General features: G+C 41.4%; 1 protein-coding gene across 1 annotated transcript; it reads right to left on the bottom strand.

The window, feature by feature from the left end:
* Positions 1-13,616: 13,616 nt before the first annotated feature.
* Positions 13,617-20,403, bottom strand: LOC116751090 (probable ATP-dependent RNA helicase DDX10). Its single transcript, XM_032626554.1, has 3 exons — positions 19,939-20,403; positions 19,722-19,837; positions 13,617-13,801 (listed from the first exon to the last, which is right to left on the bottom strand). Exons 1-3 carry the CDS (start codon positions 20,346-20,348, stop codon positions 13,617-13,619), a joined length of 711 nt encoding a protein of 236 aa, XP_032482445.1. The 5' UTR covers positions 20,349-20,403.
* Between the last annotated feature and the right edge of the window lie 4,934 nt (positions 20,404-25,337).

The raw sequence follows: 25,337 nt of genomic DNA on the forward strand, positions 1-25,337 counted from the left end.
CCTCAGCTAGAGCCAGGCATAAGCCAGCTGAGAGAGTCAACCTGCAGACCTGAAGATGAAAAATACATATTTGTCGTGGTAAACCTCGGGAGTTCAGGGATACATTATTGCTGCAGCAAAGTTGACTGATACAAGTGGGGACAGCAGGGAGGGTAAGAGCAAACATCCCAAACAGTGTCTACTTTTGTCAGTATGTATTCTGTTTCCAAATCCCACTGAGACTGACTGAAGCCCAGTCCCCATAGGTAATCACATTGGAGAATGCTGTTTCAAGAGCATTTGGTCCCCAAGACTGGCTGTATGATTTTGGAAAAATTCTTAGGACTCTCAGTAAAGTTTTGAGTACAAAAGTATATATATATATATATATATATATATATATATATATATATATATATATATATAAAATCAGTGATTTCAAGCTGTTGTGTTTAAAACTTGGAAAATGTTCAGTTTTCTAAAATTTCAGATATCATATTTCATCTCTGTCAAAAACTTTTTAATTTGGTTTACTTTGTAATTGACATAATTGCATTCTAAAATGAAATAATAAGTATGCTGACTATTATTAACTCAGCAGGATAGCTGTTTAGACAGTAATATGATTATGCTATATCCCTGAACACTGAGGAAAAAACATGAGAGGGATTTGGTAAACAACATGTTGCCTCTAAATATCTCTGGGAGCACTGATGTATATCAAGCAATTATACTCCTTATCTGAAAAAGACGTTTTGAACAGTATGGAGACACTCATTGTAGAGGTTAATTAAAAATTATTTTTCTTTGTTTCATTTATTTGTTTTTTAACCCCTTGCCTGCATATTCAAAGAAGCTTTTCTTTCAAGTCTTGCAAAATTATTTAAAACTACCAGGATCAGAAATCATCTTGAATATAACATTTGGGTTATTTGGGTATAGTGTGTGTGTGTGTGTGTGTGTGTGTGTGTGTGTGTGTGTGTGTGTGTGTTCTAAACCTGCATATCCCAAGTGATTGCTAGCACTTCTAAAATTCATTTATTGATAGCTCAGCCTTCTGTTCTGTGACCTAATGGTCTAATTGCTATATAATGTGGAATTTAGGGACAGAAAAATATGATATTCAAAGTTACATAGAAAAAAACATTATTTAAATGATAAATTAAACCCTGTGGTTAGCTTGTCAGTGAGTCAATGGAATAGAGATCAATTTTCACACAATTTTCTATGTTGAGATGCTTTGTGAATCACCCCTCCCCCAAGGACTCCAATATTTCCTCTGTAAACTTAAAAAAATTTTAGTACAAAGAGAATAATTTGGATCAACTACAATTAATTTAATGTACCATTCCTTTTCCTACCCCTCCCCTGTCCTTTCCATTCCTTTTCTGTCCCACTGTTATCACCCTAGTTACAGCCTAGTGTCTGGACTACAGCACAGATTCCTAGCCAACCTTCCTATTCCAGGCTTGTTTCCCTTCAGTTCATCCGATGACCTAGTAAGGTGCCCCTCTCACCCCTAGAACGTGAAAAATGAGGGAAGCTTTGCCCATTAAGAAAAGTTATGTGAATGCTGTGTAAGAGCAAAGACAGACAACATGAGGTAAAAACAGGATTGCTCCAAGGCCTGCAGGAAACCTCCCCTCTGAACCACTCAGAATGGATTAACATATCCAGAGTGTCTGGTACCAAACTGTGCAAACTGACCAAGGCTGGTTATCTCTGGAGGCTTCAAAAGAGAGGTTCCAAGAGACCACTGAAGAAGTGCCCTCCCAAGGCCTATGGTTGGACCAATCCAAAATGATAGTTCTGGGGAGCTCTTAGAAACTATCCCTGTCACACCGATGCCTTGATTCCACTGCAGAACTTCTGATTCAATTCAACTGGGGTGGTGCCCAGCCTTGGTATTTATTTATTTATTTTAAAATTTATTTTTATTTTATTTTTGGCTGTGTTGGGTCTTCGTTGCAGTGCGTGGGCTTTCCCTAGCTGCGGCGAGCGGGGGCTACTCTTTGTTGCAGTGTGCGGACTTCTCATTGCGGTGGCTTCTCTTTTTGCGGAGCACGGGCTCTAGGTGTGCAACCTTCAGTAGTTGTGGCATGCGGGCTTCAGTAGTAGTGGCTCGCGGGCTCTAGGGTGCAGGCTCAGTAGTTATGACGCATGGGCTTAGTTGCTTCGCGGCACGCGGGATCTTCCTGGACCAGGGCCCAAACCTGAGTCCCCTGCATTGGCGGGTAGGTTCTTAACCACTACACCACCAGGGAAGCCCAGCCTTGGTATTTTTAAAATAGCTTTATTGAGATATCATCGATATATATGTACACTTAAGGTGTACAACTTGATGTTTTGATATATGCATACACTGTGGAAAGATCACCACAATCAAGCTAATTAACATATCTACCACCTCTACATAGTTACCATTGTGTGTGTGTTGGGGGGTAGCCTTGGTATCTTTTAAATGCTCTCCAGGAAATTCTAATCCGGGCTTGAGAACCTCTGGTAAATTCTAAATTCCAACTGTAAGACAGATTCCTGCCTACCGTTAGCCCCAACCAGTGAACAATCCATCTGGTTCCATGATTACTGAGCAATCCCCTGATTACCCAGAATTCGGCTAGAGGAAGAGTTGGCACTCATCAAGCAAACTCAACTTCGAGTCCTCGATAGTGGTCTTGCACATTCTAAAAGAGGATCTCGGCATGATTTTCCATTCCATTCATGGAAACAATAACTTAAGTTTATTAACAAGAGAATTTCCAGTTACATTTCTCATAGTAAATACATGAATTGGAATTCCTTTTTTCATTCTGGTCTGCTGTGAATTTATCACGCTTTTGTCTTTCACCTCTTAGTGCAAATAAAGTCCTTGCCTGGGACCTTCAAAGTGGAAGGTAAGATTTAGCAGGCTTTCCCTATAGGCCCTGATATACTACTTTTACCTGCTCCTTGTGTCTACATCCTGCAGCCAAATTAAGTCTTTCTAAAGTGCAGTTTTGGTCGTGTTATAATTCTGCTTAAAAATCTTCTGGGACTTCCCTACTGCCTTCTGATTCCAATCAACCTTTCTTCTCCCAGGGCTTTCCAACCATATGCTCCAGGCAAACTGAATCATATAAGCTCCATATCTCCCTGTCTCTTAATTTTAAGCTTAAACTGGCCCCTTCATCTGGTACATTCTCACTTCCACCCACTTATCATTCCTTACCATCTTACCTGGTTAACTCATTTTTAATGGTTAATTTACTTCCCATGTGCTCTCAATCATGCTGCCTTCTCCCCCAACCCTAGCCATAAATGAAATATTCCATTCAAATATGCCTTTATTGGTAACATCTCAACTTGTTTTCTCAGTCTAGAACTCTCTTTTGTTCCTTTCCATTAGCTAGCTAGTTCCCACTCATAGCTTATTCAAGTTTGAACTTAAATCTTTTCCTTTAGGGAGGCTTTTTCTGACTCCCAAGCCTCAGTGAGATGCCCAGTATATGTTCCCATAATGCTTTCTACTCCTCCGTTGCAACAATCATCACATTGCCATTACTTGCTCAGAGTCTATGATCCCTGCTAGTAGTGAGTTCCATGAACATAAGGACAAGTCTACCTTATTCACTGCAGAACATCAAGCCTCTAGCCCAGTGCAAGGCACATAGTAGATGTTAAATATGTATGTGCCAAATGGATGTTGAACGAATTCAATTTTAATCTAACTCATTTTATTAAGTGCCTACCACATGCCAGACAATCCTCTAGGTGCTGGAGGTATGTCAGTGAATAAAGAAGACAAAGATCCCTTCCCTCATGGAGCTCAGATTCTCTCAGGGAAAGGTAGACAACAGACATGTAAATAAGTAAATTATATAGTAGGTTAAAAAGTGCTAAGTGCTATGAAGAAAATGAAAAAGTAAAGTTAAATGAAATTGGAAAAGTAAAATAAAAATGAAAAAGTAAAATACGAAAAGAAATGGGGGTGCACAATTTGCACTACTAAATAAGGTGGTCAGCATAGGTCACATTGCAATAGTGACATTTGAGCACAGATTTGAAGGGAGTTAGTCATGCAGACATCTAGAGAAGAGAGTGTTCCAGGGAAAGGGATGGTCAGTGCAAAGGTCCTGAGAATTCCTGGTGTGTTGGGGAATCACAGGAGGCAGTGTGTCTAGAGCAGAGTGAGCAAGGGAGAGAATAGTAGGAGAGGAATTAACGTCATGGGGCCCTTTGGGCCATTTGTAAGGACTTTGGCTTTTATGCTAAGTGAAAAGGGAAGCCATTGAAGGGTTTTGAACATGTTCTGACATGATCTGACTTATGTTTTTTTTTTTTTTTTTTTTTTTTTTTTTGCGGTACGCGGGCCTCTGTTGTGGCCCCTCCCGTTGGGGAGCACAGGCTCCGGATGCGCAGGCTCAGCGGCCATGGCTCACGGGCCCAGCCGCCCCGCAGCATGTGGGATCTTCCCGGACTGGGGCACGAACCCACGTCCCCTGCATCGGTAGGTGGACTCTCAACCACTGCGCCACCAGGGAAGCCCTGACTTATGTTTTTAAATAATTACTCTGGCAGCTAGGTTAATAACAGATTACAGAGGAGGAGGGCAAAAGTAGAAGTAGAGAGACCCGTTAAAAGGTAAGAGAGGGCTTCCCTATGGCGCAGTGGTTGAGATTCCGCCTGCCGATGCAGGGGACACAGGTTCCTGCCCCAGTCCGGGAAGATCCCACATGCCGCGGAGTGGCTGGGCCTGTGAGCTGTGGCCGCTGAGCCTGCGCGTCCGGAGCCTGTGCTCTGCAATGGGAGAGGCCACAACAGTGAGAGGCCTGCGTATATCGCAAAAAAAAAAAAAAAAAAAAAAAGGAACAACAGGAAACTTCTGGTTAGTTTTAGCCTATCTACCTTAATGGGGAACAGCAGCTGCTAATTCTTAAATGGATGTTATATGGCCTTTGCTTTAAATGTATTTTTTATTGTTGTTGTTTCATTGTTGTTTTTGTTGCTAATACCACAGTGTCTAACATGTATGTTTCCCTTAAATAAATGAATGAATGAAATCCAGCAGTCCAAATTCTATATTCCAAAATTAACTAAAGACTATATGACAGCCTAAAATCAACACATTCCAGGGAAAAATTTGAAGAAAGTACATTAAACCATTAGACAGGTAGGTCCATGACTCATTTGAAAAAAATGTAATACTATTTTACAACGAATAAAATAAAAGCTAATGCCATGAGAAGGCAATTAAGAACAAGTCTGTTGTGCTTTGATTTACTTTGGCTTGTTTTCTTATTCTTAGAAACAGCTGATTAATATTCCTGTTGGATGTGTGTAATTAAGATTAAATGAAGAAAAAAAACCACACTTTCATGTTTCAAGTTTTTCTTGTACTGAGATCTGGCTCCTACTCACCTTTACCATCCATCATTAGAATACCTTTCTTTGGTGGATTTTACCCATTAGAAGCCACATGAAATGGTAGATTCCCAAGTTGGAGTATTCTTATTAGGTTAGCCATCCTGTTCCTACCCCCATGACCTTCCTGAGGGAATAGGTTTAATGTGGGTAAATTGTCAACCAAGTAAGGGGTGAAGGGAGGTTGGGAAAAGCTGGGGCAGTTAGAAGGTAGCAGGGGAAGACACGGGGCATCTGCCTGGGTGTGGGGGGAGGGAAGGAAGAATTATAAAGGAAATGGAGGAACACCAAACGGTTAAGGAAATAGTTAATTTCACCCTGCATCGGCAGGCGGACTCTCAACCACTGCACCACCAGGGAAGCCCCCCTGTTGTTCCTTTTCTAAGCTGTCCTTTGCAATTATGAAATACCATTCAACTGTGTCCTCAAACATTTATACAAATATATTTTGGATAATTGAATCCTCAATAGATAGGCGCTATACACTATTGCAAATGGAAACATTAAAGTACAAAGAAGGAAACTTAGTTCAAGTTATTTGACAACCAACGTGCAAAAGAGCTCAAGCAACAGAATTATCCAAGCGTGGAGTCTGGAAGCAGTTTGATAAACACCTTCTACCAAGTTGAAGGTAAGAACTGTATAAATTCAATAAAGCAAATTATTTCCACAGGGAAAAAGCACACAGGAAGCGTCCTGAGAATATTTCTGTCATCTGGGTATCTTATTTTTCCAGACAATTAGCAAAAAATCACCATATGATTTTTCCTTGGTTTACAAGTACTACCTGTCGGCCAAGATCAGCATCTGGGGTGAACGACATGTCTCAGTAAGGTGAAAGGAGCAGAGTGTAATCTGAAAACAATACGATCATCAAAGAACATAAGTGTACATATTATAAATTCATTAATATTTGAATCAAAGAAAAACAGGAAAAATGAAGAAGTAAATAATAGGTACTGAATTTATTCAGTATATAAAAGGATTATCAGCTCAGCAAAGTTTAATAGTCACTGTTCAGCTCATCCCTGAAATTCCATGTGGTCCAGGCAAGGCTGCACCAGCTGTTGAATTCAAGCTTGCTCTTGTATTATTCAGGCAGTTTTGTGGTAAAATATGGAGTAAAATGAGCTAGCCTTTTCCATTTCCCTTTGCAGGCCTTCCCCCAATAATCAAGCTATCAGAAAAACAAAATAAAACCAAACAGTATCTCAATAAGAACAGTTTATGAGTTTCCCTTCTGTCATTATTCTCTTTTGGCTGAGCAATCCTTTTTTGACAACAGAGTATTTATCTTCTTTGCAATGCCTGGATTCATGGTCTTATGCCATCCACTGTGGTAATAATTTAGCTGGATAAAAAGGCATAAAGTTCATTTTGAAAGTCAGTTTGTAATTTTTGCATTTTAAACTATTTTTCCTCATCCCCAAAATCCATTTCAAATGAATGAAAAGATTGACTAATAAAATACTAAAGTTTAGAAATCAGAATAAAATATGATTTGATAGCTATGAACATTGTGAAGAGATATTTTTAAAATTATAAGCTTAGAAACAATAGATAAAATAATACAGAAAATATTGACAGATTTGCATGTATACAAATAGTAACATTTGCACATAAAAGAAAACAGAAAAAGAGTTAAACAGTCTCTATTTCATAGAGAGCTCGTGGAGGAAAACCCCATCTCTGTGGGGTCATCAGATTTTCTATTGTTGCTCTTATTGTACTATAAAGACCTTTTATAATATACTCTTAGGGCTTCCCTGGTGGCGCAGTGGTTGAGAGTCCGCCTGCCGATGCAGGGGACACGGGTTCGTGCCCCGGTCCTGGAAGATCCCACATGCCACGGAGCGGCTGGGCCCGTGAGCCATGGCCGCTGAGCCTGCGCGTCCGGAGCCTGTGCTCCACAGCGCGAGAGGCCACAACAGTGAGAGGCCTGCATACCGCAAAAAAAAAAAAAAAAGTAAAAAAAGGTAAATGAAAAAATGCCATGAATAGCCAAATTCTCATGAAAAGAAATCCATGGACTCAATAAACATACTGGAAAAAATGTCAACTTCATTAGTGAACAAAGAAATGCAAATCAATCAAAAAAATGTACTTTTTCCCTACTGAATTAGAAAATATATAATTATTATTATACATATTGTATAATTATGATTATTGTATAATTATTTTACATATTGCTGGATACAAAACAGTGGGCACTATGGTACATTCTAGTGGTTGTACAAATTGCTTCAATATTTTTGTAGCCTATATTGGGTCCAAATGTTGGATCCACTATAGATCAAGAACTATAAATTGTCTAAGTTTCTGCTTTCTGCCAAGATGGCAGACTAGCTTGGTTTGCCATCCTCAAAGCAACTCTGGAGTAACTGTAGAAGTTAGAGGGAGGTATGGATTCCAGGAATCAATGCCACCAATAATAATAATCAGTGAAGAATCCACTGAGGATCCTTATCTCAACCAATTCTTATAATGAGAGTTGCAAAATGTTGATTTCCTCCATCTATCATTTCATCTACATTTATTAACTGCATTCTTTTATAAAGAAGAGCTTTCCTTCTTTCTTTTAAGTGTAACTATGGACTTTTGGATGTTACAATCATTGTCATCATTATTCTTTTTAATGCTCAAATTGTTCCAAATGTAAACAGTGAAAGTCTCTGTAAGTCAGCACCTATGTCCCTTTTACATGATCCAATTAATTTTTGAGCACTTCTTTGGTTTGTGAGACAAGATGTCCCAGGTTCACCTTGAACTTTCCCTACCCTTGACCTGGAATCAGCAATTTTACAAGATGTTCTATTCCTTTTAGTGGGGAATGGTATTTAGACACTTATCTGGGCATAGCTAAGTCTTTAATTATGAAATTTCAGGCATTGGTATCAGTTTTTTGCAAAGGGATTTTTGGAGTAGTCATGCCCTTCTGAAGTTCCAACCACATGGTGTATAGCACTGCATATAACATTGTTTCTCAAAGGCATGAGGGGGGTCTGTGAGCCAGACACCTTCCTGGAGCTTCAGGGGGATAGGTGGAACTGAGAAGGGGTGATTAGAGCAGAATCTACCATCTTAGTTTCAACCTCAGCACTCTGAAACAAAAATGACTTTAGGAAAAAATTATGGGATTTATTACCCTCAACTTTTATACCTCATCTGGGTCATTGAATAGACACAATCCAAAACTAAAACTTCTTCCAGATGTCTTCTTTATTTCTTAACTTAGTCCACCTACAGGATTGGCTCTATTCTAAGGCAAATTACAGAACAGGCTTATTTGTTTAAGGGCCTTATTAGTCTCCAGGCCTCAGACTATACCAGAATAAACTCTTCCCTGGTCTTAACAGGAGAATGTGAAATACCCAGTTATTGACTGTGAACGTGTGTGGTTTGTGTAAACTCTATGTACCCAGAATATCAATGTATCTATCATACCCAATTTAATTTTCCACCTTAAGCTTTCTTGCTCCAGCCATGCTGTATGAACAGTAGGTGACAGGACTCCTCTGATCCTTTCCACTGTTGACTGGTCTAGAGATATTCACTTCACCCAGTCAGATTCCTTCTCTTAAGGATCTGAACCAAGAGACCTAGAGGGAGGTTTCAGTCATCAGTGATCTAATGTGGAGTTGGGCCAATAGCCATGTATAAGGTGAGGAAGTAAAGAAAGATAACTGAGAGTCCATGACAAATGGACTAATCTGGAGAAAGAATCAGGGGTGAAAGAGGCCACACCACTGCTAAGAAATAGGGCACTTCTGACATTCCAGTTCTCTGTGTGATTCCTTGTCCTTGGAGTCTGTGAAGTTTCTGTATCCTTGAAATTAACTTCTCTCTTTAGTAGAATTAGTTGGATTGTTCTTTGCAATTGACAATCTTGGCTCTGATACTATACAACAGCAGACCCCAACCCCCGGGGCCATGGACCGTTATCTGGTCTGAGGCCTGTTAAGAACTGGGCCACACAGCAGGAGGTGAGTGGTGGGCAAGCGAGCGAAGCTTCATCTGCTGCTCCCCATCGCTCCCCATTGCTCTCCTCACCACCTGAACCATCTCTCAGCCCCCCGGGTGGAAAAACTGTCTTCCACGAAACTCGTCCCTGGTGCCAATAAGGTTGGGGACTGCTGCTATACAATATAATGGTGTACATCTTTGTTTGTTATAGGGAACCATTGTGTTTTGGGTTATTTTATTTGCAGTTATCAAATGAATAGGACATTGCCAAATATTTGCATAGGAAAAAACTGTGGTATAAAATATTAAATGAACGTAACATCTACTTCTTTTGTAAGAGCTATCGATTTTTTTGTGAATCTGTGCCTCTATAGCTAATATTTGGATCAATCTACAAGCAAGCCAACCAATCAGAACCCAGTGATGTCTTGATCCTGTGTAAGCCTCATACATATGTCTAGTTATGTTATTTATCAGGATTTGGTGGTTCAACTTTGGTAGCACCTATTGTGGAACCAAGCAGTACTCATAAGTCAAGAACAGTAAATGTTTATGGCTAGTGAGTCATATTGAAATAAAAATATGAAATAAGATAAAAATATGGAGAGGGTAGACATTTTGAATTAAGTTAGGGAAGGAAAAAAATGGAAAAGAAAGTGACTAGCAGAATGCAGCTTGGCGTATGTTTGATCTTCTCCTGGGTCTGGCTACCTCTTGAGGTGCCTCTGTCAGCTCTAGACCTGGATGCTGGGATGGTAAGTTCCACTGTGAGATGCTGGACATCGTAGCAGATGCTACTGTTGCCCTCGCCCCCAGCCTCTTCACAATGCTGGTGCACCCATTCCACAGCTGCTTTACCTGTTGGTTGGTAACAGCTCACAGGTGCACCCTTCTCCTGAGAACTGCCTTCTGCCAACAAGAGCCACCTGACCTAGAAATACTTGGGAGGTTATACCCTCCCCTCAAGTGTGGCCCACAGTCGATGTCTGACTGGTATGCAGGTACAACAGCCTAGGACCGCTTGCCTCCTATTAAGATAACTTGCTCCAGAGTTCCCTGTGGGATCAGGCTAGAGCTAGATTTTGACTGAATCCACATCTTTGCCTGGCTTTTCCCCTGGCCCCCAGCCTGCTATCCTCACTCCTCTACAGGTTGCCCCTGAGGGCATTCTCTCAATGAAACACTTGAACAGTAATCTCCATCTCAGTTCTATTCCTCGTAGATCAAATTTAAGACATCATCTAACATTTAACCTGACTAAGCAAAGATGTTCTTCAACTTTGCTACTGTCTGTAGATTTGCTAGCACATCAAAGAAGGGGTAAGTAGCTAGGCTGATCATTTCATATTCAATTACAGTTTTCCTCTGTGTGAATATTCCTCTCCATCTCATCATCTATGTTTACCATTCAGCACCAGGGTTGTCTTCAGAATTATCTTCATGTCTTTGTTTAGGAAAATACCTTAATGAGCTGTTTGAGGGTGGAAAGAGAGACCCTGAGGGCATATATTTAAAGAGGAGGATGAAACAAAAAGACAGACAAATTGATCTGTATGAGTGAACAAAGGGACTTCCCTGGTGGTCCAGTGGTAAAGAATCTGCCTTCCAGTGCAGGGGATGCGGGTTTGATCCCTGGTCAGGGAACTAAGATCCCACATGCCGCGGGACAACTAAGTCCACGTGCCACAAGTACTGAGCTCGTGTGCCTCAATGAGAGGGCCTGCGTGCCACAAACTACAGAGCCCACGCACCCTGGAGCCCCCACGCCACAACTAGAGAGAAGCCCGAGCGCCACAATGAAGAGCCTGCTGCAACGAAAGATCCTGTATGCCTCAACGAAGACCCCGTGTGCCACAAATAAGACCTGACGCAGCCAAAAAAAAAAAAAAAGAGTGAACAAAGATTTTATACTGGGGTGAATCTAGAAGGATAGAGGATTTGGGTAGAAGGAAAGAGAAATTTGACAGTAAGACCGGAGAAGGAAGAAAATTCCCAATAGTAGAGTAGCCAAAAGATATTTAAGCCCAAGGGCATCTAATATTCAATAATAAGTTGTGTTGTTATGAAGTAAACTCCCCATAACTCTAAATATTCAGTATAAATTTAATTTGCCAGAACAACATTGTGGACTGGTAATGTGGGAAACGAAAAGAAGTCAGGGCAGTAAATATGCCAGTCCCAGAGTCTGGCTGACCCACTGACATCTACAGTGGGTAGCAGCATCCTTTCAAGGGGCAATAGGCCAGGTGTCCTGGCAGCAACAAGCAGTAAAGTGAATGATGGCCCACGGGACACCAGCCAAGGCAGAGAGAAGCAGCTGCGGCATGAAATTGACTCAGGGCAGGTAGGAGACCAAGCCTCCTGTCCCCCAAATAAACTAGAAGAAAATGACTTAGAAGCAGGGAGCAAAGGTCTGGAATCTGGATTACATACACACACACCCCAATGGGTACCTATTATTGTGAACTCACAGTCTTTAATGAAATTCTGGCAAAGTAGAGCACAAAGCATTTAAATTTGTAACATGGTTACATAACCTTTATTTGGCTCTCTTTCTTTCTTTTTTTTTTTCCCAGCATAGGCAAAATCAGAGCCTATTAGTGCTGTCCTTGGGAAGATTGAGTGCTTTTAGAAAGTGTACCCTGGAATAAACCAAAGACAAGCACAATCTGGTAACTAAAAATGGTTTCCTCAGAGGAAAGGCATGTACCTTTCCTTTCCCCTTCCTTGAAGTCCTACTGATTTTTTTTCACGTCCCATCTCAAATACCCATCTTCCTGACCTATTCCCAATCAGCAACGATTTCTTCCTCCTTTCAGCATTCTGGAACTTACAATTTGAAGAGTTCCTAAGTTAATATTAAATTTTACTATGTTATATCCAATCAGGACTCATTTTTGGAAATATAAATTAAGACAGAGACATTTAACTGGCAGCATTTCAGAAGTTCTATTGGCCATGTGGAATTCCTCACATAAAGTAAGTCAATCCATGTGCCAGGCTCAGCATATTTCAGAGAAAGTGTTTCATAATGACTTTATAAGCTCCAAAACTATAAGAACATCAGCCAATACTTGTGTAACATGTGCCATGTGCAAGCTCTTTGCTCATGTTAATTCACTTAATTTTTGTTATTATCCTATGAGAAGTACTGCTCTTATCCTTATTTTACAGATACCTGAAGAATGGAGATGCTAAATAACTTATCTAGGGAAGTAGCAGAACCAAGATTGAACCCAAGCAGCCTGTCCTTAACTGGTAAGCCATACTGCCTGATGTATAATTTTTAAAATCCTGGTTTACAAATCCCATTCTTCTCCCCACACAACACCATAACCACTCATATGACAGAGCTGATGAGGGTACACAAAAGGGAACAAGACCAGGAAAACGTATATTCTTTCCCTCTGTCCTGGGATATCTTGAACTCTATAAATCCTGGAGCTCTTGATATTTTCTGATTTTTAACAAAAAATTATGCATTCATAAATACTAAAGGATCTAGGCCTTTGCTATATACCTTGTTGCCCCGCATCAACCTTCAGAGGTCTTAAATGTATATCAGATAGGTGCTGGAATGAGTCCCAGGTCCAGAAACATGTTTATTAAAGTAATTATTCTGACCTAGTTATGACGAAGGACAAGGCAGATATATGCCCATTTGGTCACTCTCCCTTGAAGAGCTCCTTTAGTGACAGATGGGGGAAATAGCAAATTTTAAATCTGTCTGCCCTGAGTTTACCAATTATTCTATTTTAGTATTTTACATCCATCTGTGATGAATAAAATGTATGTTGTATGTTGAATATATAATTGTATGTCTTCTCTTTTCCCTCACTGGATTGAACAACTAAAGGGGCAAGTCTCGATCTCTGTATCTCCCACATTGCCTTGCCCAGTGCCTTGTACCCTAAAGATTTATTGAAATTTGACTAGGTATGTTAGGTACATGTTGTATCTATCAAGATTTGAGCAGGAAATATGAGGAATAAAAAAGAAGAAGAATTGGGCTTCCCTGGTGGCGCAGTGTTTGAGAGTCCGCCTGCCGATGCAGGGGACACGGGTTCGTGCCCTGGTCCGGGAGGATCCCACATGCCGTGGAGCGGCTGGGCCCGTGAGCTGTGGCCGCTGAGCCTGTGCGTCCGGAGCCTGTGTTCTGCAACGGGAGAGGCCACAACAGTGAGAGGTCCGCATACCGCAAAAAAAAAAAAAAAAGAAGAAGAATCAAAAGAGAAATCGAAATTTAAAGGAAGGGCTACTTACAAAGATGTGGGTTAAAGGAAGGTGGTGAAGCACACAGGGGCTGGGAAGAGCAGGAAGCTGTCACCTCCCCTGGGTCTGAAGGAACAAGGAAAGGGAGCAGCTGCTGGAATCTGGCAAGGGCTGAAGCTGTAGAAAAAAGGCTGCCTCGCAAGAGCTGTGATCTTGGGTGGGGGAACATAGCCACTGCTAAACTGAGCTAGCAAAGAGAGAAAGGAAAAGAGAAAGAGCTGATGGAGCAAATACCTAGACCTCTTTCTCTTTCCAGCATCAGATCTCCTGGAAGCACCTCCCATTGGCTGATCCAACCGGAAGCCAACAGACAGAGTGGATAAAGTTGGATTGTAATCCAGAAAGGCACATGGAGAGTATGCAGTAGATATATATCTAGGTTCACTCATTCATTCAATACCTACTGATTATTCGGTATGTGAAAAGCACTGGACTCAGTAATGTGAGAGAAACAAATATGAAAATAGCACAATTCCAATGGAAAGTGATTATTTACATTTTGAAAATGATTTATAATAGATTGTAGCAAAAAAGCTTTTACTTTTTTAGATGTTCCCCCCAATAGTATATGCACATGGTTAAAATGGGCTTGTGATGGAAAGTGACAATTCACTGATCCTCACATCACTCCTTCTCAGAGAAAAAGTTGGTTTAATCCCATGATAATCTACACATCTCTAAAAATATGCTTATACTGAAATTTAAATTAATCAACTGTAGACACTGTTACTTTACTTTAGGGAAATAGTCCTGGAGAAAAGAGTTCCGTTTAATAACGGTCTCAAACTTGGTCTCTATGGCTGGATTGCTACCCAGTCACCCAGAATGAAGGTCACCAGCTGAGAAGTTCCACCTAGGTGTGCAGAACCTCCAGTCAACTCCTCAGCATCTTCATTAAAATTTAATTTAAATTTTTTCAAAGTAATACATTTCAAACTTTAAACATCAAATAAAGTATTACAAAGCTTCTAATGAAAAAAAAAAGTCCTTGTTCCCTGACCTATTACAGCTCCATTTTTCTCTCCACAGAGGTATTATTTTCTAATCTTTTAGCTGTTTCTTCTGGTATTTATCTCTATATTTCTAAATATATAATGGTAACATTTTGACATATATAAATCAAAAATATTCATAGTAGTTATGTAGGTAAAATCATACTTACAAAATCTTTAATCTTTGCATTATTTTTTTAGTCTTTATTTCATTTGCTTTTTTAAAAAAATATTTTTTAAAACTTTTAATTTTATATTGGGGTATAGTCGATTAACAATGTTGTGATAGTTTCTATTTCATTTGCTTTTTTTTTTTTTTTGCGGTACGCGGGCCTCTCACCGTTGTGGCCTCTCCCGTTGCGGAGCAACAGGCTCCGGACGCGCAGGCTCAGTGGCCATGGCTCACGGGCCCAGCCGCTCCGCGGCATGTGGGATCCTCCCACACCGGGGCACGAACCCGTGTCCCCTGCATCGGCAGGCGGACTCTCAACCACTGCGCCACCAGGGAAGCCCTCATTTGCTTTTTAACCCCAATTTTTTCACACCTCTGGATGAGGTTCCCAAATGAAAATTTAATACCTTAAAGATTAACCAGTTGTAAGAGGACATAAAGAATGTATCTTACTGCCCACAAGTGTTTAATAGACGTATTCTTGAGACATGCATAAACTACATTACCAACTTGACTTTAAGTTCATTTAAGGAAACTTTAAGACACTTACTATAGTCTTCCCTCGGTATCTGAGGGAGATAGTTTCCAGGTCCCCCATGGATACCCAAATCTGTGGATGTTCAAATCCCTTACATAAAATGGCACAGCACAATTGGCCCTCAATATCTGTGGGGTCTGCATCTGCAGATTCAAGGGGCAGACTGTGTATGAGCCCTTTGTCAAAAATTACTTTGTTTTCAGATCTCTGTTCAATAGTACATATGCCTTATTCATTTTACCCCAATATCATATTCACTCTAAAAATACCTTCATATTTAAATTATGGCTTATTGTGACATGAAGATAATTTCTTTATTTCCTTGTCTTGCATTTTGTTAAGGTTTTTCCCTCTTAAGTGAATTACTCAGTCTCTGCTTCTATTATCTCATTTGGATCCTAAATTTATTTTCCCCCAGAAACAGCCATATACACTAGGTCTGTATTCTTTGTTCAACAAATTTGTAAGAAGAATTTTATGTTCCAATGTTGATTTTCCAAAGAACAAATTCAGTTCCATTTCTGAATACCATCCTTCCTCAGCGTTACAAAAATTTTTCTGAAAGCATTCTTTCTACTAAATGATTTGGCGTGGTGTCTATTTTAAGCGTATGAGCAAGCACAATTATTTCTAAATCCGATCACAGTGTTTAAGTTACAATAGAAAATTCCATTCAGTACCATAAGCCTATATTAGAGTATATGTTGATGTCCTCATCACAGAACGAGGTGCTGAAATACCAGACATAGCACCTCAGCTCAGTGCCTCAGTTCAAGAAATGTATGGTGTTCGGAGTGACACGTACATGAAATAAGTAAAATATGAAATGAATGGAGTTTGAGAGGCAAAATGAGTGATGCAGTCAAGCATCCAATAAATGAAGAGATCAATGTGGGTTGAGATAGTTGATACAAAGTTTCAAGTGGTTGTTGAGATCAGAGAGCCTTGGGGAAAAGAGGGGTTGAGCAGGAGGTAGGCAGGGAGGGACAGTTCGTGGCAGAAGTGACATGTGATATCTGGGAGACATAGATAGTACCTACTTGCCTGCATCGTGTTGGAGTAGGGAGAGCTAGAATCAAAACGACCAGGCAGGGAGAGCTTGCCTTCCACGTTGAGGAATATGACATTGGATGATTTTAATTGTAAGGATGTCTTACTAGAGATGCTCCAGGAACAAAAACAGTCTCAACTTATGCAAAGTAGACCTTGGAAAAAATGTTGCATACCATGCACCAACAAAGTTTCGTGATGAGAGAGAATTCTGTGTGGAGTGGAACTACACATTGGTTTGAAGTAGGAATGATTATCTCAAAGTGAGCACAAGGCTTGCAAGCCCCAGCTGAGAGCTGAAAATCTGTGGATTTTCACAGTGTCAGTGCAGGTTGTTTCAGGGTTATTTTTATCATTCAGCCTCCCCTTCATCTTCCCCACCCCACTTTCTTCCTTTTCTCTTTTGCATTCTGATCATGCCTGGAAGGGTTCTAGAAATGCTATCACTGTATTTGGAGAGCCACTCGTACCAGATTTGTGACTAGTTATGCATGCTTCATTAGATTTCATGTTTATGCCAAAATGGACAAGCTGCTGGTGCTGATACGAAAGCAATATAAATGTATCTTAAAGTGTTTCCAACTAGGGCAAAATTTGAGGTAAGACAATGTAGAGTCAAAATAAGCATCATGAGAATGGGGATTTTTCTGTTTTTTTAATCAGTAGGCTGAAACAGATCAATTCACTGAACAGCAATTTATCAAAAGATCAGTTTTCTAAAAAAATCCAATTTGCTGGGCACCAGTTTGCCAAACTGTGATTAATGGACTAGTAGTTAGCTGATGGACTAATTCATCAAAAGGCCTATTTGCTGAATTAGCAATACACTAAAAACTTCATTCTATTAACTATTACAGCAGAATGGCATATTTACTCATTCCATCAGCAAAAGTGAAAAAAAATGGGGCTATTTTACTTTTCAACAAAAATCCAATCTTCCTTGTGAACACCCTCTCCCCACACCCTTTTTACCCTACTGAGCAGTATAGGCCAGGGGATCACAAATTAAGGATTTATCATTATATTCTGATTTCGTTTCCTTTTAGTTTATGCCTTTTCAGTAAATGTTTATTCTTTCACAATTCTTCACCCTCCTTCTCCTTGACAGAGATGACTACTGGGGTCATGGCCTTTCTGTGTTCTTGTGGCAATAACAGGGGGAGGGGAGAGGGCTCTGATCTGTGAGTGGATCCTTGTCTTTCTGTGGAAAGAATGTTCCTTGTCTGTCTTGTCCCTGCCCTCTCTGCTGGCTCCCATTGCTGACGTTTCTGGAGAACTTGTGGTCTGGTTTCTCTTGGAGTAGTTTAGCTGGTCAGCTGTTATTGACGCTGCACGGTTTGCCTAAGACCTGGCCGTGAACTCCCATTTGGTTCTTGACCTGGGTCATGGTCCTGGAGACATGGTTCTCAGTCGGATGACCCGGAGAAGTTGACCAGCCAGCAACATCAACTCCTTTGTGCTCTACCACAAGCCACAGGGGAGCAGCTAGCAAATTTTCATGCCACCAGGAGCCGAGAAAGTTTAGGCAGCCCCTCAACACCATGTCATCCCATAACCCTTCCTATTTTACTCTAAAGCAGCTGCTTTGAGCTGCTAAGAGGGCCGTGCACATAGTTTGGCCCCCTGCATTCTGCCATGCAGGGGTCCTTAGATACCTCTGTGAAGTCTGAAGCTTTCTTCCCGGCCTATCTTCTGTGATATCAGCCTAGAAGTCAGTCAGCAAACATCTCCAGTCTTGCTTTTTCTACTTCTGCTCTCTTCCCTTCTCCATTATCTCCTGGGGGCTGAAAGAGGCCAGATTACTACTTCTTCCTGGCATGTTGGAACTTTCCTTCCCTCATACCCTTCCTCCTGAGAGGGCTTTCTCCCTCTCTTCCTCCTTTTTTAGGAGCTATAATGACAGAATGGCTCCCTGCCTGACAGCTTAATTTACTGGGGAGAAGAGAGGAAAGAAATACATTTTCAGCTGATATTTTTTAAATTTCATTTTCATTACATTTCTTCCCTAATCTTCCTCTTCACCACAGTTGGAGCTGGGGCCACCTGCCTGCCGCAGGGAGCAAACAGGAATTACAGTTAGACTTCAGGAGGTTGCATGGGGGGTGGGTGGGCAACATGAGGTCAAGTCAGCAGAGAGGAACATGTGGCCCGAGCCAGGCTGAGGAGGAACCCACACAAATCCATCAGCTGTGGACTTCATGGGTCCACGCCACCAGTGCAATGGGAGGGAGCACATTGCTGAGAAAGTCCCAGGGCCCCACAAGGACTTAAGTCCAAATGCCATCTTGGTGATGAGCCTGGGGAGGGGCACCTGAGAAACAGAATTTCCCTAAAAGGGCTATTGATACCGAAAAGAAATTGTTGAGGTTGAAGAGATTAAAATATCTCAGGGTGGGTGAAAATTAGAAAAATAAAAAAGCTACATTTACTTTTCATATTAGAATTTTAGTTTGAGAAAATGTGTGGAGCTACTTGAAAAGTTTATAGCAATTCACTTTTCACAGAAGCTACCTAATGTTCAGTGTCCTTTTTGGAATAACATTTTCTTGGATATTTTTACTATCGGGTATTGCACAGGTCACAAATAGGAAGGTTTTTTTTCTTTTTAAATGATAGGGTTGGTTTCTTTCTTTCTTCTTTTTTTTCCTCTGAGCAATTTTGTTTAATATTACAGAGAAACTTATGTATGGTAAGCAAGACAGGAATTTCCAACAATGAAACAAGGTCTCTAGAACTTGCCAGTAAAACAAAGGAAGCATTTCCAGTGATAAGATGTAGGAACCCATGGATAAAATCTAACAGAGCACAGGCTGGAAAATGGGATCAGGAAATCTTATAATCCACCATCACTGTGAGTTTGCTCTGGGATGGTGCAAGCATGGCCTGTGAAAGGGGCTTAGAGGTATGATAGCTCCTGTCTGAAGAATGGGTCCTTTGGGCATGGGACTCATGTTACCTAAGTGCCCCAAAGCCAACTGTTTTTTCAACTTCTTGCCCACATAATCATGACTAGAGGTTTCAAGGGGAAGACAAGAGCAAGTACTATTTAGCTTTGACTTTTGAGCGGATGTAACACCAGCTCTTCATCCTCGGCTAACGACGGGCCTGGGGCTTCCCTGGTGGCGCAGTGGTTGAGAGTCCGCCTGCCGATGCAGGGGACACGGGTTCGTGCCCCGGTCCGGGAGGATCCCACATGCCGCGGAGCGGCTGGGCCCGTGAGCCGTGGCCGCTGAGCCTGCGCGTCCGGAGCCTGTGCTCCGCAACGGGAGAGGCCACAACAGTGAGAGGCCCACGGTACCGCAAAAAACAAAACAAAAAACACAAACAAACAAACAAACAAAAAATAAAGACGGGCCTGTATCCAAAGGCTCTGAGGTTTCCCACTTGGTCTTTCTGTCATGACTTGTGGGTCCCACGTCTTCCACTTCACTGTTGTTCCTTTTCCTCATTGCCTGCTTCTTCTTGGTATTACTGGTGGCCCAGTGGTTAAGACTTCACCTGCCAATGTAGGGGCTGTGGATTCGATCCCTGGTCATGGAGCTAAGATACCACATGCCTCGCAGCCAAGAAACCTAATTTTATTTTCCATATCTTCATTATCTGATTCTTCGGAGCTTCTGTACTTATCTGGATCTGGAAGTGTGCTTGGATCAAATCCGTCATTATCATCATTACTCCAATCCAGAAAAGCTTCTTTTTCATCTTTAGCCTTTGCTTGTTTCTTACTGGCTTCTCTTCTGGCTTCCCTTTCTTTCAGTCTTTTCTCCTGATGCTTTGCCTTAATTTTCTTCCTATATTCTTCTTTGTCAAATTTGTCCTCTTCTTGAGGCCTTTCCTTTGCTTTATCTAAGTTGATACCACCAGTATCGTCCTCTTCCTCACTATCCTTGGGGACAGACTTCTGCACTTGTGACCACTGCTGAACGAACTCTCCTTCATCAGTAAATGTTATTTTCTTATTTACTTTAAAATTTCTCTTCATTACTTTTTTTTGCTTCTGCAACCTTGGTCACTTTTTTCTCCACACTGGATTTAGAAGGTTCTTTCTTCTGCTAGTGTTGGAGGGTCTCCTGCAGAGGTGGGGGGTGGCTGTGGCTCCCCGTGGGGACAAGGACACTGGCAGCAGGAGTTCTGGGAAGTACTCCTTGGTGTGAGCCTTCCCAGAGTCAGCCATTAGCCCCACCAAAGAGCCCCAGGGTTGGTTTCTTTGGTTCAAAGTATTTTCCACCAGTCTCCTGGCTTTCCAAATCTACTTAATTGAGTTTCTTTCTGGAGTAGGACAGAATGAGGCAGCGGTGTACAGGGAATTGTGTCTGGGGATGTTTTCCCACATTTATGTGTGCCCTCTGCCTCCTGTATGAGCATGTTCACACACACACACACACGTGTGCGCACACACACTTGTCCTCACACACACGCACACATGCACGCTCGTGCACAAATGCATACACATACACACACACCCTTTCTATTTCAACTCCTGATAAACTTGACTTCGCTTTTATTTTCCCAAGGGTGTGTTAATCTTCACATATCCAAGATAAAGGGTAAGGAAAGACTGATCATTTGTGTATCACACATTCAACACTGCTGGATTGTTGAAGTATCTGAAAGGGGAAAGAACTTGGTTATGCCTTTTACAATGTGTGAGAGTAGAGCCAAGCAGAGGAAGGTCCTTTTCTTCCACTCACAGTATTTTTCAGTTCCTGTGCTTTGCTGCCCCCTCTCAAAAAGCAGCCACTGAATAGAATATTAAAACTTCAAGGAAGTCTGAACCAAGCTGAGACTAGGAGTGACCAGAGTGGAAAATGATGCCAAAGTGGGCTGAGCCATTGAGTCTAGAATCAACAAGAGTGACTCCAAAGATTATGCCTTATCTAGGAAACAGCAAAAAAAAAAAATTTTTTTTTCCCAAACAAAGCGCAACACTGAATCACAATTTCACAAATTTTTATTGAATGGTACTAAGTGCAAGGCAGTGTTCTGGGCATCACTTAGCAGAACTTACAGAACTGTTGGGCAACCACCGGGTAACCAATGGGCAAGGTGATTCAGGGCATTGGTCCCCAACGGTCCTGGTTTCTTGGGACTGAGGGGATTCCCAGGACGTGGGACTTTCGGTGCTAAAACTGATGAAGCCCCAGGCAAACCAGGATGAGTTGGTCACCCTACTTATCAAGACAACTTTAGCTCCAGATTAACTTCTATGATTTTAATCCCAAACTTCTGCTGGATCATAATAACCTGTGATGTTTAAAGTAGATTATGAACCTGTAGATGTTTGATTTTTTTTTAAGCAGAGGTGTGGGAAAGAATTCTGGTCTTTGGAAAACTGGTTCTGCTGCTTTACTAGATGAGTGATCTTAATTTAGTCATCATTAATCTCTGAATCTCATGGCATAAAATGAAAATAACCATCATACAGGTTGTGGTGAGGATGAAGAGAAATAACCCATGTGATAGTGTTTTGCATGTTTTAAAGTACCATGAAGATGTGGGATATTATTTATTTGGAGACAGATTCCTGTAGCACAATAGAATAACAGAAAATAAAAATGCTGTTTTTTCCTAGTCTCTCATGAGAAAGTTTTCCCCTAACCTGTTTATAATTTAACAGAGTTAAAAATATTTGAAAATACAACGGCACACAAAGTATTATTGTACTGCCATCTTTGGGACATATTTTGAACCACACTTTTGTGTAGTTCAAGTGAATTGTTTTTCAAAAGCAATGTAGTTATGTTTTAAAATATCAACAACAGTGAGTATGGTCACTGGTATAGAACCTGAAGGCTTTTTAGCTGCTAGATCAATTATAAGGAATTGAGTCAACAATGATTAGCACCTGTCACAGAGCTATGACTTTGGATGAGGCTGGTCTCCTGAAATGATTAGCTGGTAAAGCTGGAAGGGACATTAGAAGTCAACTTTTGCAGATGCCTTCCTGTTTGCTGCCCCCGAACTCAACTTGGGAATTTAGCAACAGGAAGATTTCAGCTCTGGGAGATGCCCCGGAGGAGGGGATAGGCAATCTCTGGCACAAAGAAAAGAGGACCTTGACATCCAGGTTCTACATGTATCATTTGTGCATCTATATGTGAATGAATGAATGAAACTTTTGTGTCAGGGCTGATTCCTTTCTGACCCTGGATCTGTCTAGATTGAGGGTGGAAATCAGAAAATCAGCCCTAGAGACTCTGCTGGCCTGAGGGGAACTTTCTGGTATGTGATGAGAATGGTTTTATATCTTCATCTAGTGGTGATCACATTTTGGTGTATATAAACATGCAGAGTTATCAAGCAGTACACATAAGGTTTGTACATTTTCTATTTCATGTAAATCGTGGCTCAATAAGATACTTAAAAATCTCCTTTCCCCTCCATCAACCTTTCCACCAATTAGAATTCCATTCCAGTTTGTTAGCACCTCTTTGATAACATTCTGGTGGGGTGGTGGTAGGGGGTCAGTCAGCCTGGAGTATCTTAGTTTTAGGAAGCAGGAGGGGGTAGGAAATTTCTAAAGACGGCTCTTCTCCACTTTGTAACTTTACTCAGGAGTCAAGGGGTCTCAACTGCTTCAAATATCACAAAAGGAACATCTCCACCTACTCCTTGCCTGTCCCGGATGGTACAGGCTGGAGACGAAACACAGCTGTGCTAATTTAGTCTCATATTACATTTATTGCCACAAACCTCAAGTGAGCCCTCCAAAAATCCTTGCGATCCTATTATATTTCGTGAGTAAATTTGCTTTCCTACTTCCTAAAATTATTCATACCTTAACCCTCTCTTTCTCTTCAAACAAACCACAGTCTCTCAGCTCAGACTTGGTTTCATATTTCATTGAGAAAATAGAAGCAATCAGGGAAGAAATGCCTCGTCTTCCCATCACCAAGTCGATCAAACTACCTAGATTTGTATTCCATCTGTCTTTGCTCCTGTTTCAAGGCATCAGTGGTTATCAATGGGGGCTATAGGTAGAATTTTTAAAATGCGGATGCCCAGATCTCACTCCTAGAGATTCTGAACTAATTAATCTGGTATGGGACATCTATTTTTTTTTAATTCTCAAGGGATTCTAATATATAGATGGAATTTAGAACTAAGAATTTAGAATGTCTGAGCTCCTATAAGTTGGCAACTCCTCTGCTTATACAGTGGCTCCCCCTCACTCTCCTCTCCTCAAAATCTTGTTCTTTCACTGATCTCCCCTTTTTCCTACATGATCTATTTTTCTCCTTGCTAGAAAAATCCCATCAGCGTATTAACAGGCCCTAACATCTTCTGTCTTAAAAACAACTCCTCCTCGAATCCACATTTCCCTCTAGCTGCTCCCTTTACAGCAAAACTCCTTCACATAGTTGTTTGTATTAGTGCTCTCTGTCCTATAACCTTCGCTTTTCTCATTAACCTACTTTTGTTTCTATCATTCAGTGTTGAAAGCATCAACATCCTACATGTTGGCAAGTTCAATGATTTAATTTTCAGCTTTGTCTTATTTCACTTTTCAGCCACATTTAGCGCAATAGATTTTTCTCAAACACCCTTTCACTAGGGATGGAGTTCTCAGTCTCACATGGGTCCTGCAACACCCATGACAATCCTCTTCCTTCTTCCTTGCTGGTGCTTCCTCGCAGACTTCTTTGCTAGTTCCTCCTCTTTTCCATAAGCTTTAAACTCCAGCTGATCCACCTGGCTCAGTCCGTGTTGTTAACCTCCTCCAGACACACTGTTACCCAGGGTAACCTCATCCACTTCCATATGTGCATGGTCATACATCTGTGTCTTGAACTCTCATCTCTTTTCTAAGAGCCAGGCTCATACTCAGTTGCCTCCTCAACATTTCAATTTGGGTATCAAATGAACACACAAATTCTTATTTCTCCACAGCAATCCCAATGTGTAAAAACCTGGTCTTCTAGTAAATAGCATCTGAGTTACTGACATCAGAATTTTTAGCAGCAGCCTCTTCCTTTTCCTCTCACTCCATTTCCAATTAATAAGTAAATTCAGATACTTTCTGAGTATTGTCACTTCTCTCCATTTCCCATGATCACTAACCTGATCCATGCCACCATGATCTCTTCCCTCAGCTATTTTATTTTGTTTATTTTATTTTTGGCTGCATTGGGTCTTCGTTGCTGCAAGCAAGCTGTCTCTAGTTGCGGAGAGCGGGGCGTACGCTTCATTGCGGTGCGCGGGCTTCTCATTGTGGTGGCTTCTCTTGTTCCAGAGCATGGGCTCTAGGACGCGTGGACTTCAGTAGTTGTGTGCGCGGGTTCTAGAGCGCAGGCTCAGTAGTTGTGGCTCACAGGCTTAGCTGATCTGATGCATGTGGGATCTTCCCGGACCAGAGCTCGAACCCGTCTCCCCTGCATTGGCAGGTGGATTCTTAACCACTGTGCCACCAGGGAAGCCCCCCTCAGCTATTTTAATACTCTCATAACTTGTCTCTACTGCCACTCTTGCTTTACAGTCTATTCTCACACAGCAGCCAATCGATCTTTAAACCAGACTCAGCCATTGCCCTGTCACTACCCCCAAGAGCTGCCCATAACCCTTGGAATCAAATCCACACTCCTTAACACAACCTACAAAGCTTCCCATTTCCTACCATTCCCACCATTTTCCTTTTCATTCACTCTGCTGCAGCCACATGCATTTGTATGCCCCTCAAAAGGCCAACCTTGTTTCTGCCTCAGAGTCATTTCTCTCGTTTGTCCCTTTGCCTGGCAAGTCCTTCCTCCAGCTCCTTGTGTCTGGCTCTTTTCACATTGTCCTGAAATCTGCCTCAAAGTCATCTCCTGGATAAAGCCTTCCTTCATCACCCACCTGAGGACAGAGGGAGAGGATTTATTTATGTTGTTCTCTGCTGTATTCTCTAAGGCCTGGCACAAAGGAGGCTCTCCGGGAATATTTGTTGAAGAAATTAATGTTTGGTGCTGCCTTTAGCATGAAAGCCTCAGTGTGT

Source organism: Phocoena sinus, chromosome 3, assembly GCF_008692025.1.
Source record: "Phocoena sinus isolate mPhoSin1 chromosome 3, mPhoSin1.pri, whole genome shotgun sequence".
NCBI classification, from domain to species: domain Eukaryota; kingdom Metazoa; phylum Chordata; class Mammalia; order Artiodactyla; family Phocoenidae; genus Phocoena; species Phocoena sinus.

Coding starts and splice junctions, on each gene's coding strand:
- LOC116751090 (XM_032626554.1), bottom strand. CDS start 20,348: ATGAAGAGAAATTTTAAAGTAAATAAGAAAATAACATTTACTGATGAA. Junction 19,838..19,938: donor GATATGGAAAATAAAATTAG/GTTTCTTGGCTG, acceptor CTGGGCCACCAG/TAATACCAAGAAGAAGCAGG. Junction 13,802..19,721: donor CTCAGAGCCTTTGGATACAG/GCCCGTCTTTAT, acceptor TCTCTTTGCTAG/CTCAGTTTAGCAGTGGCTAT.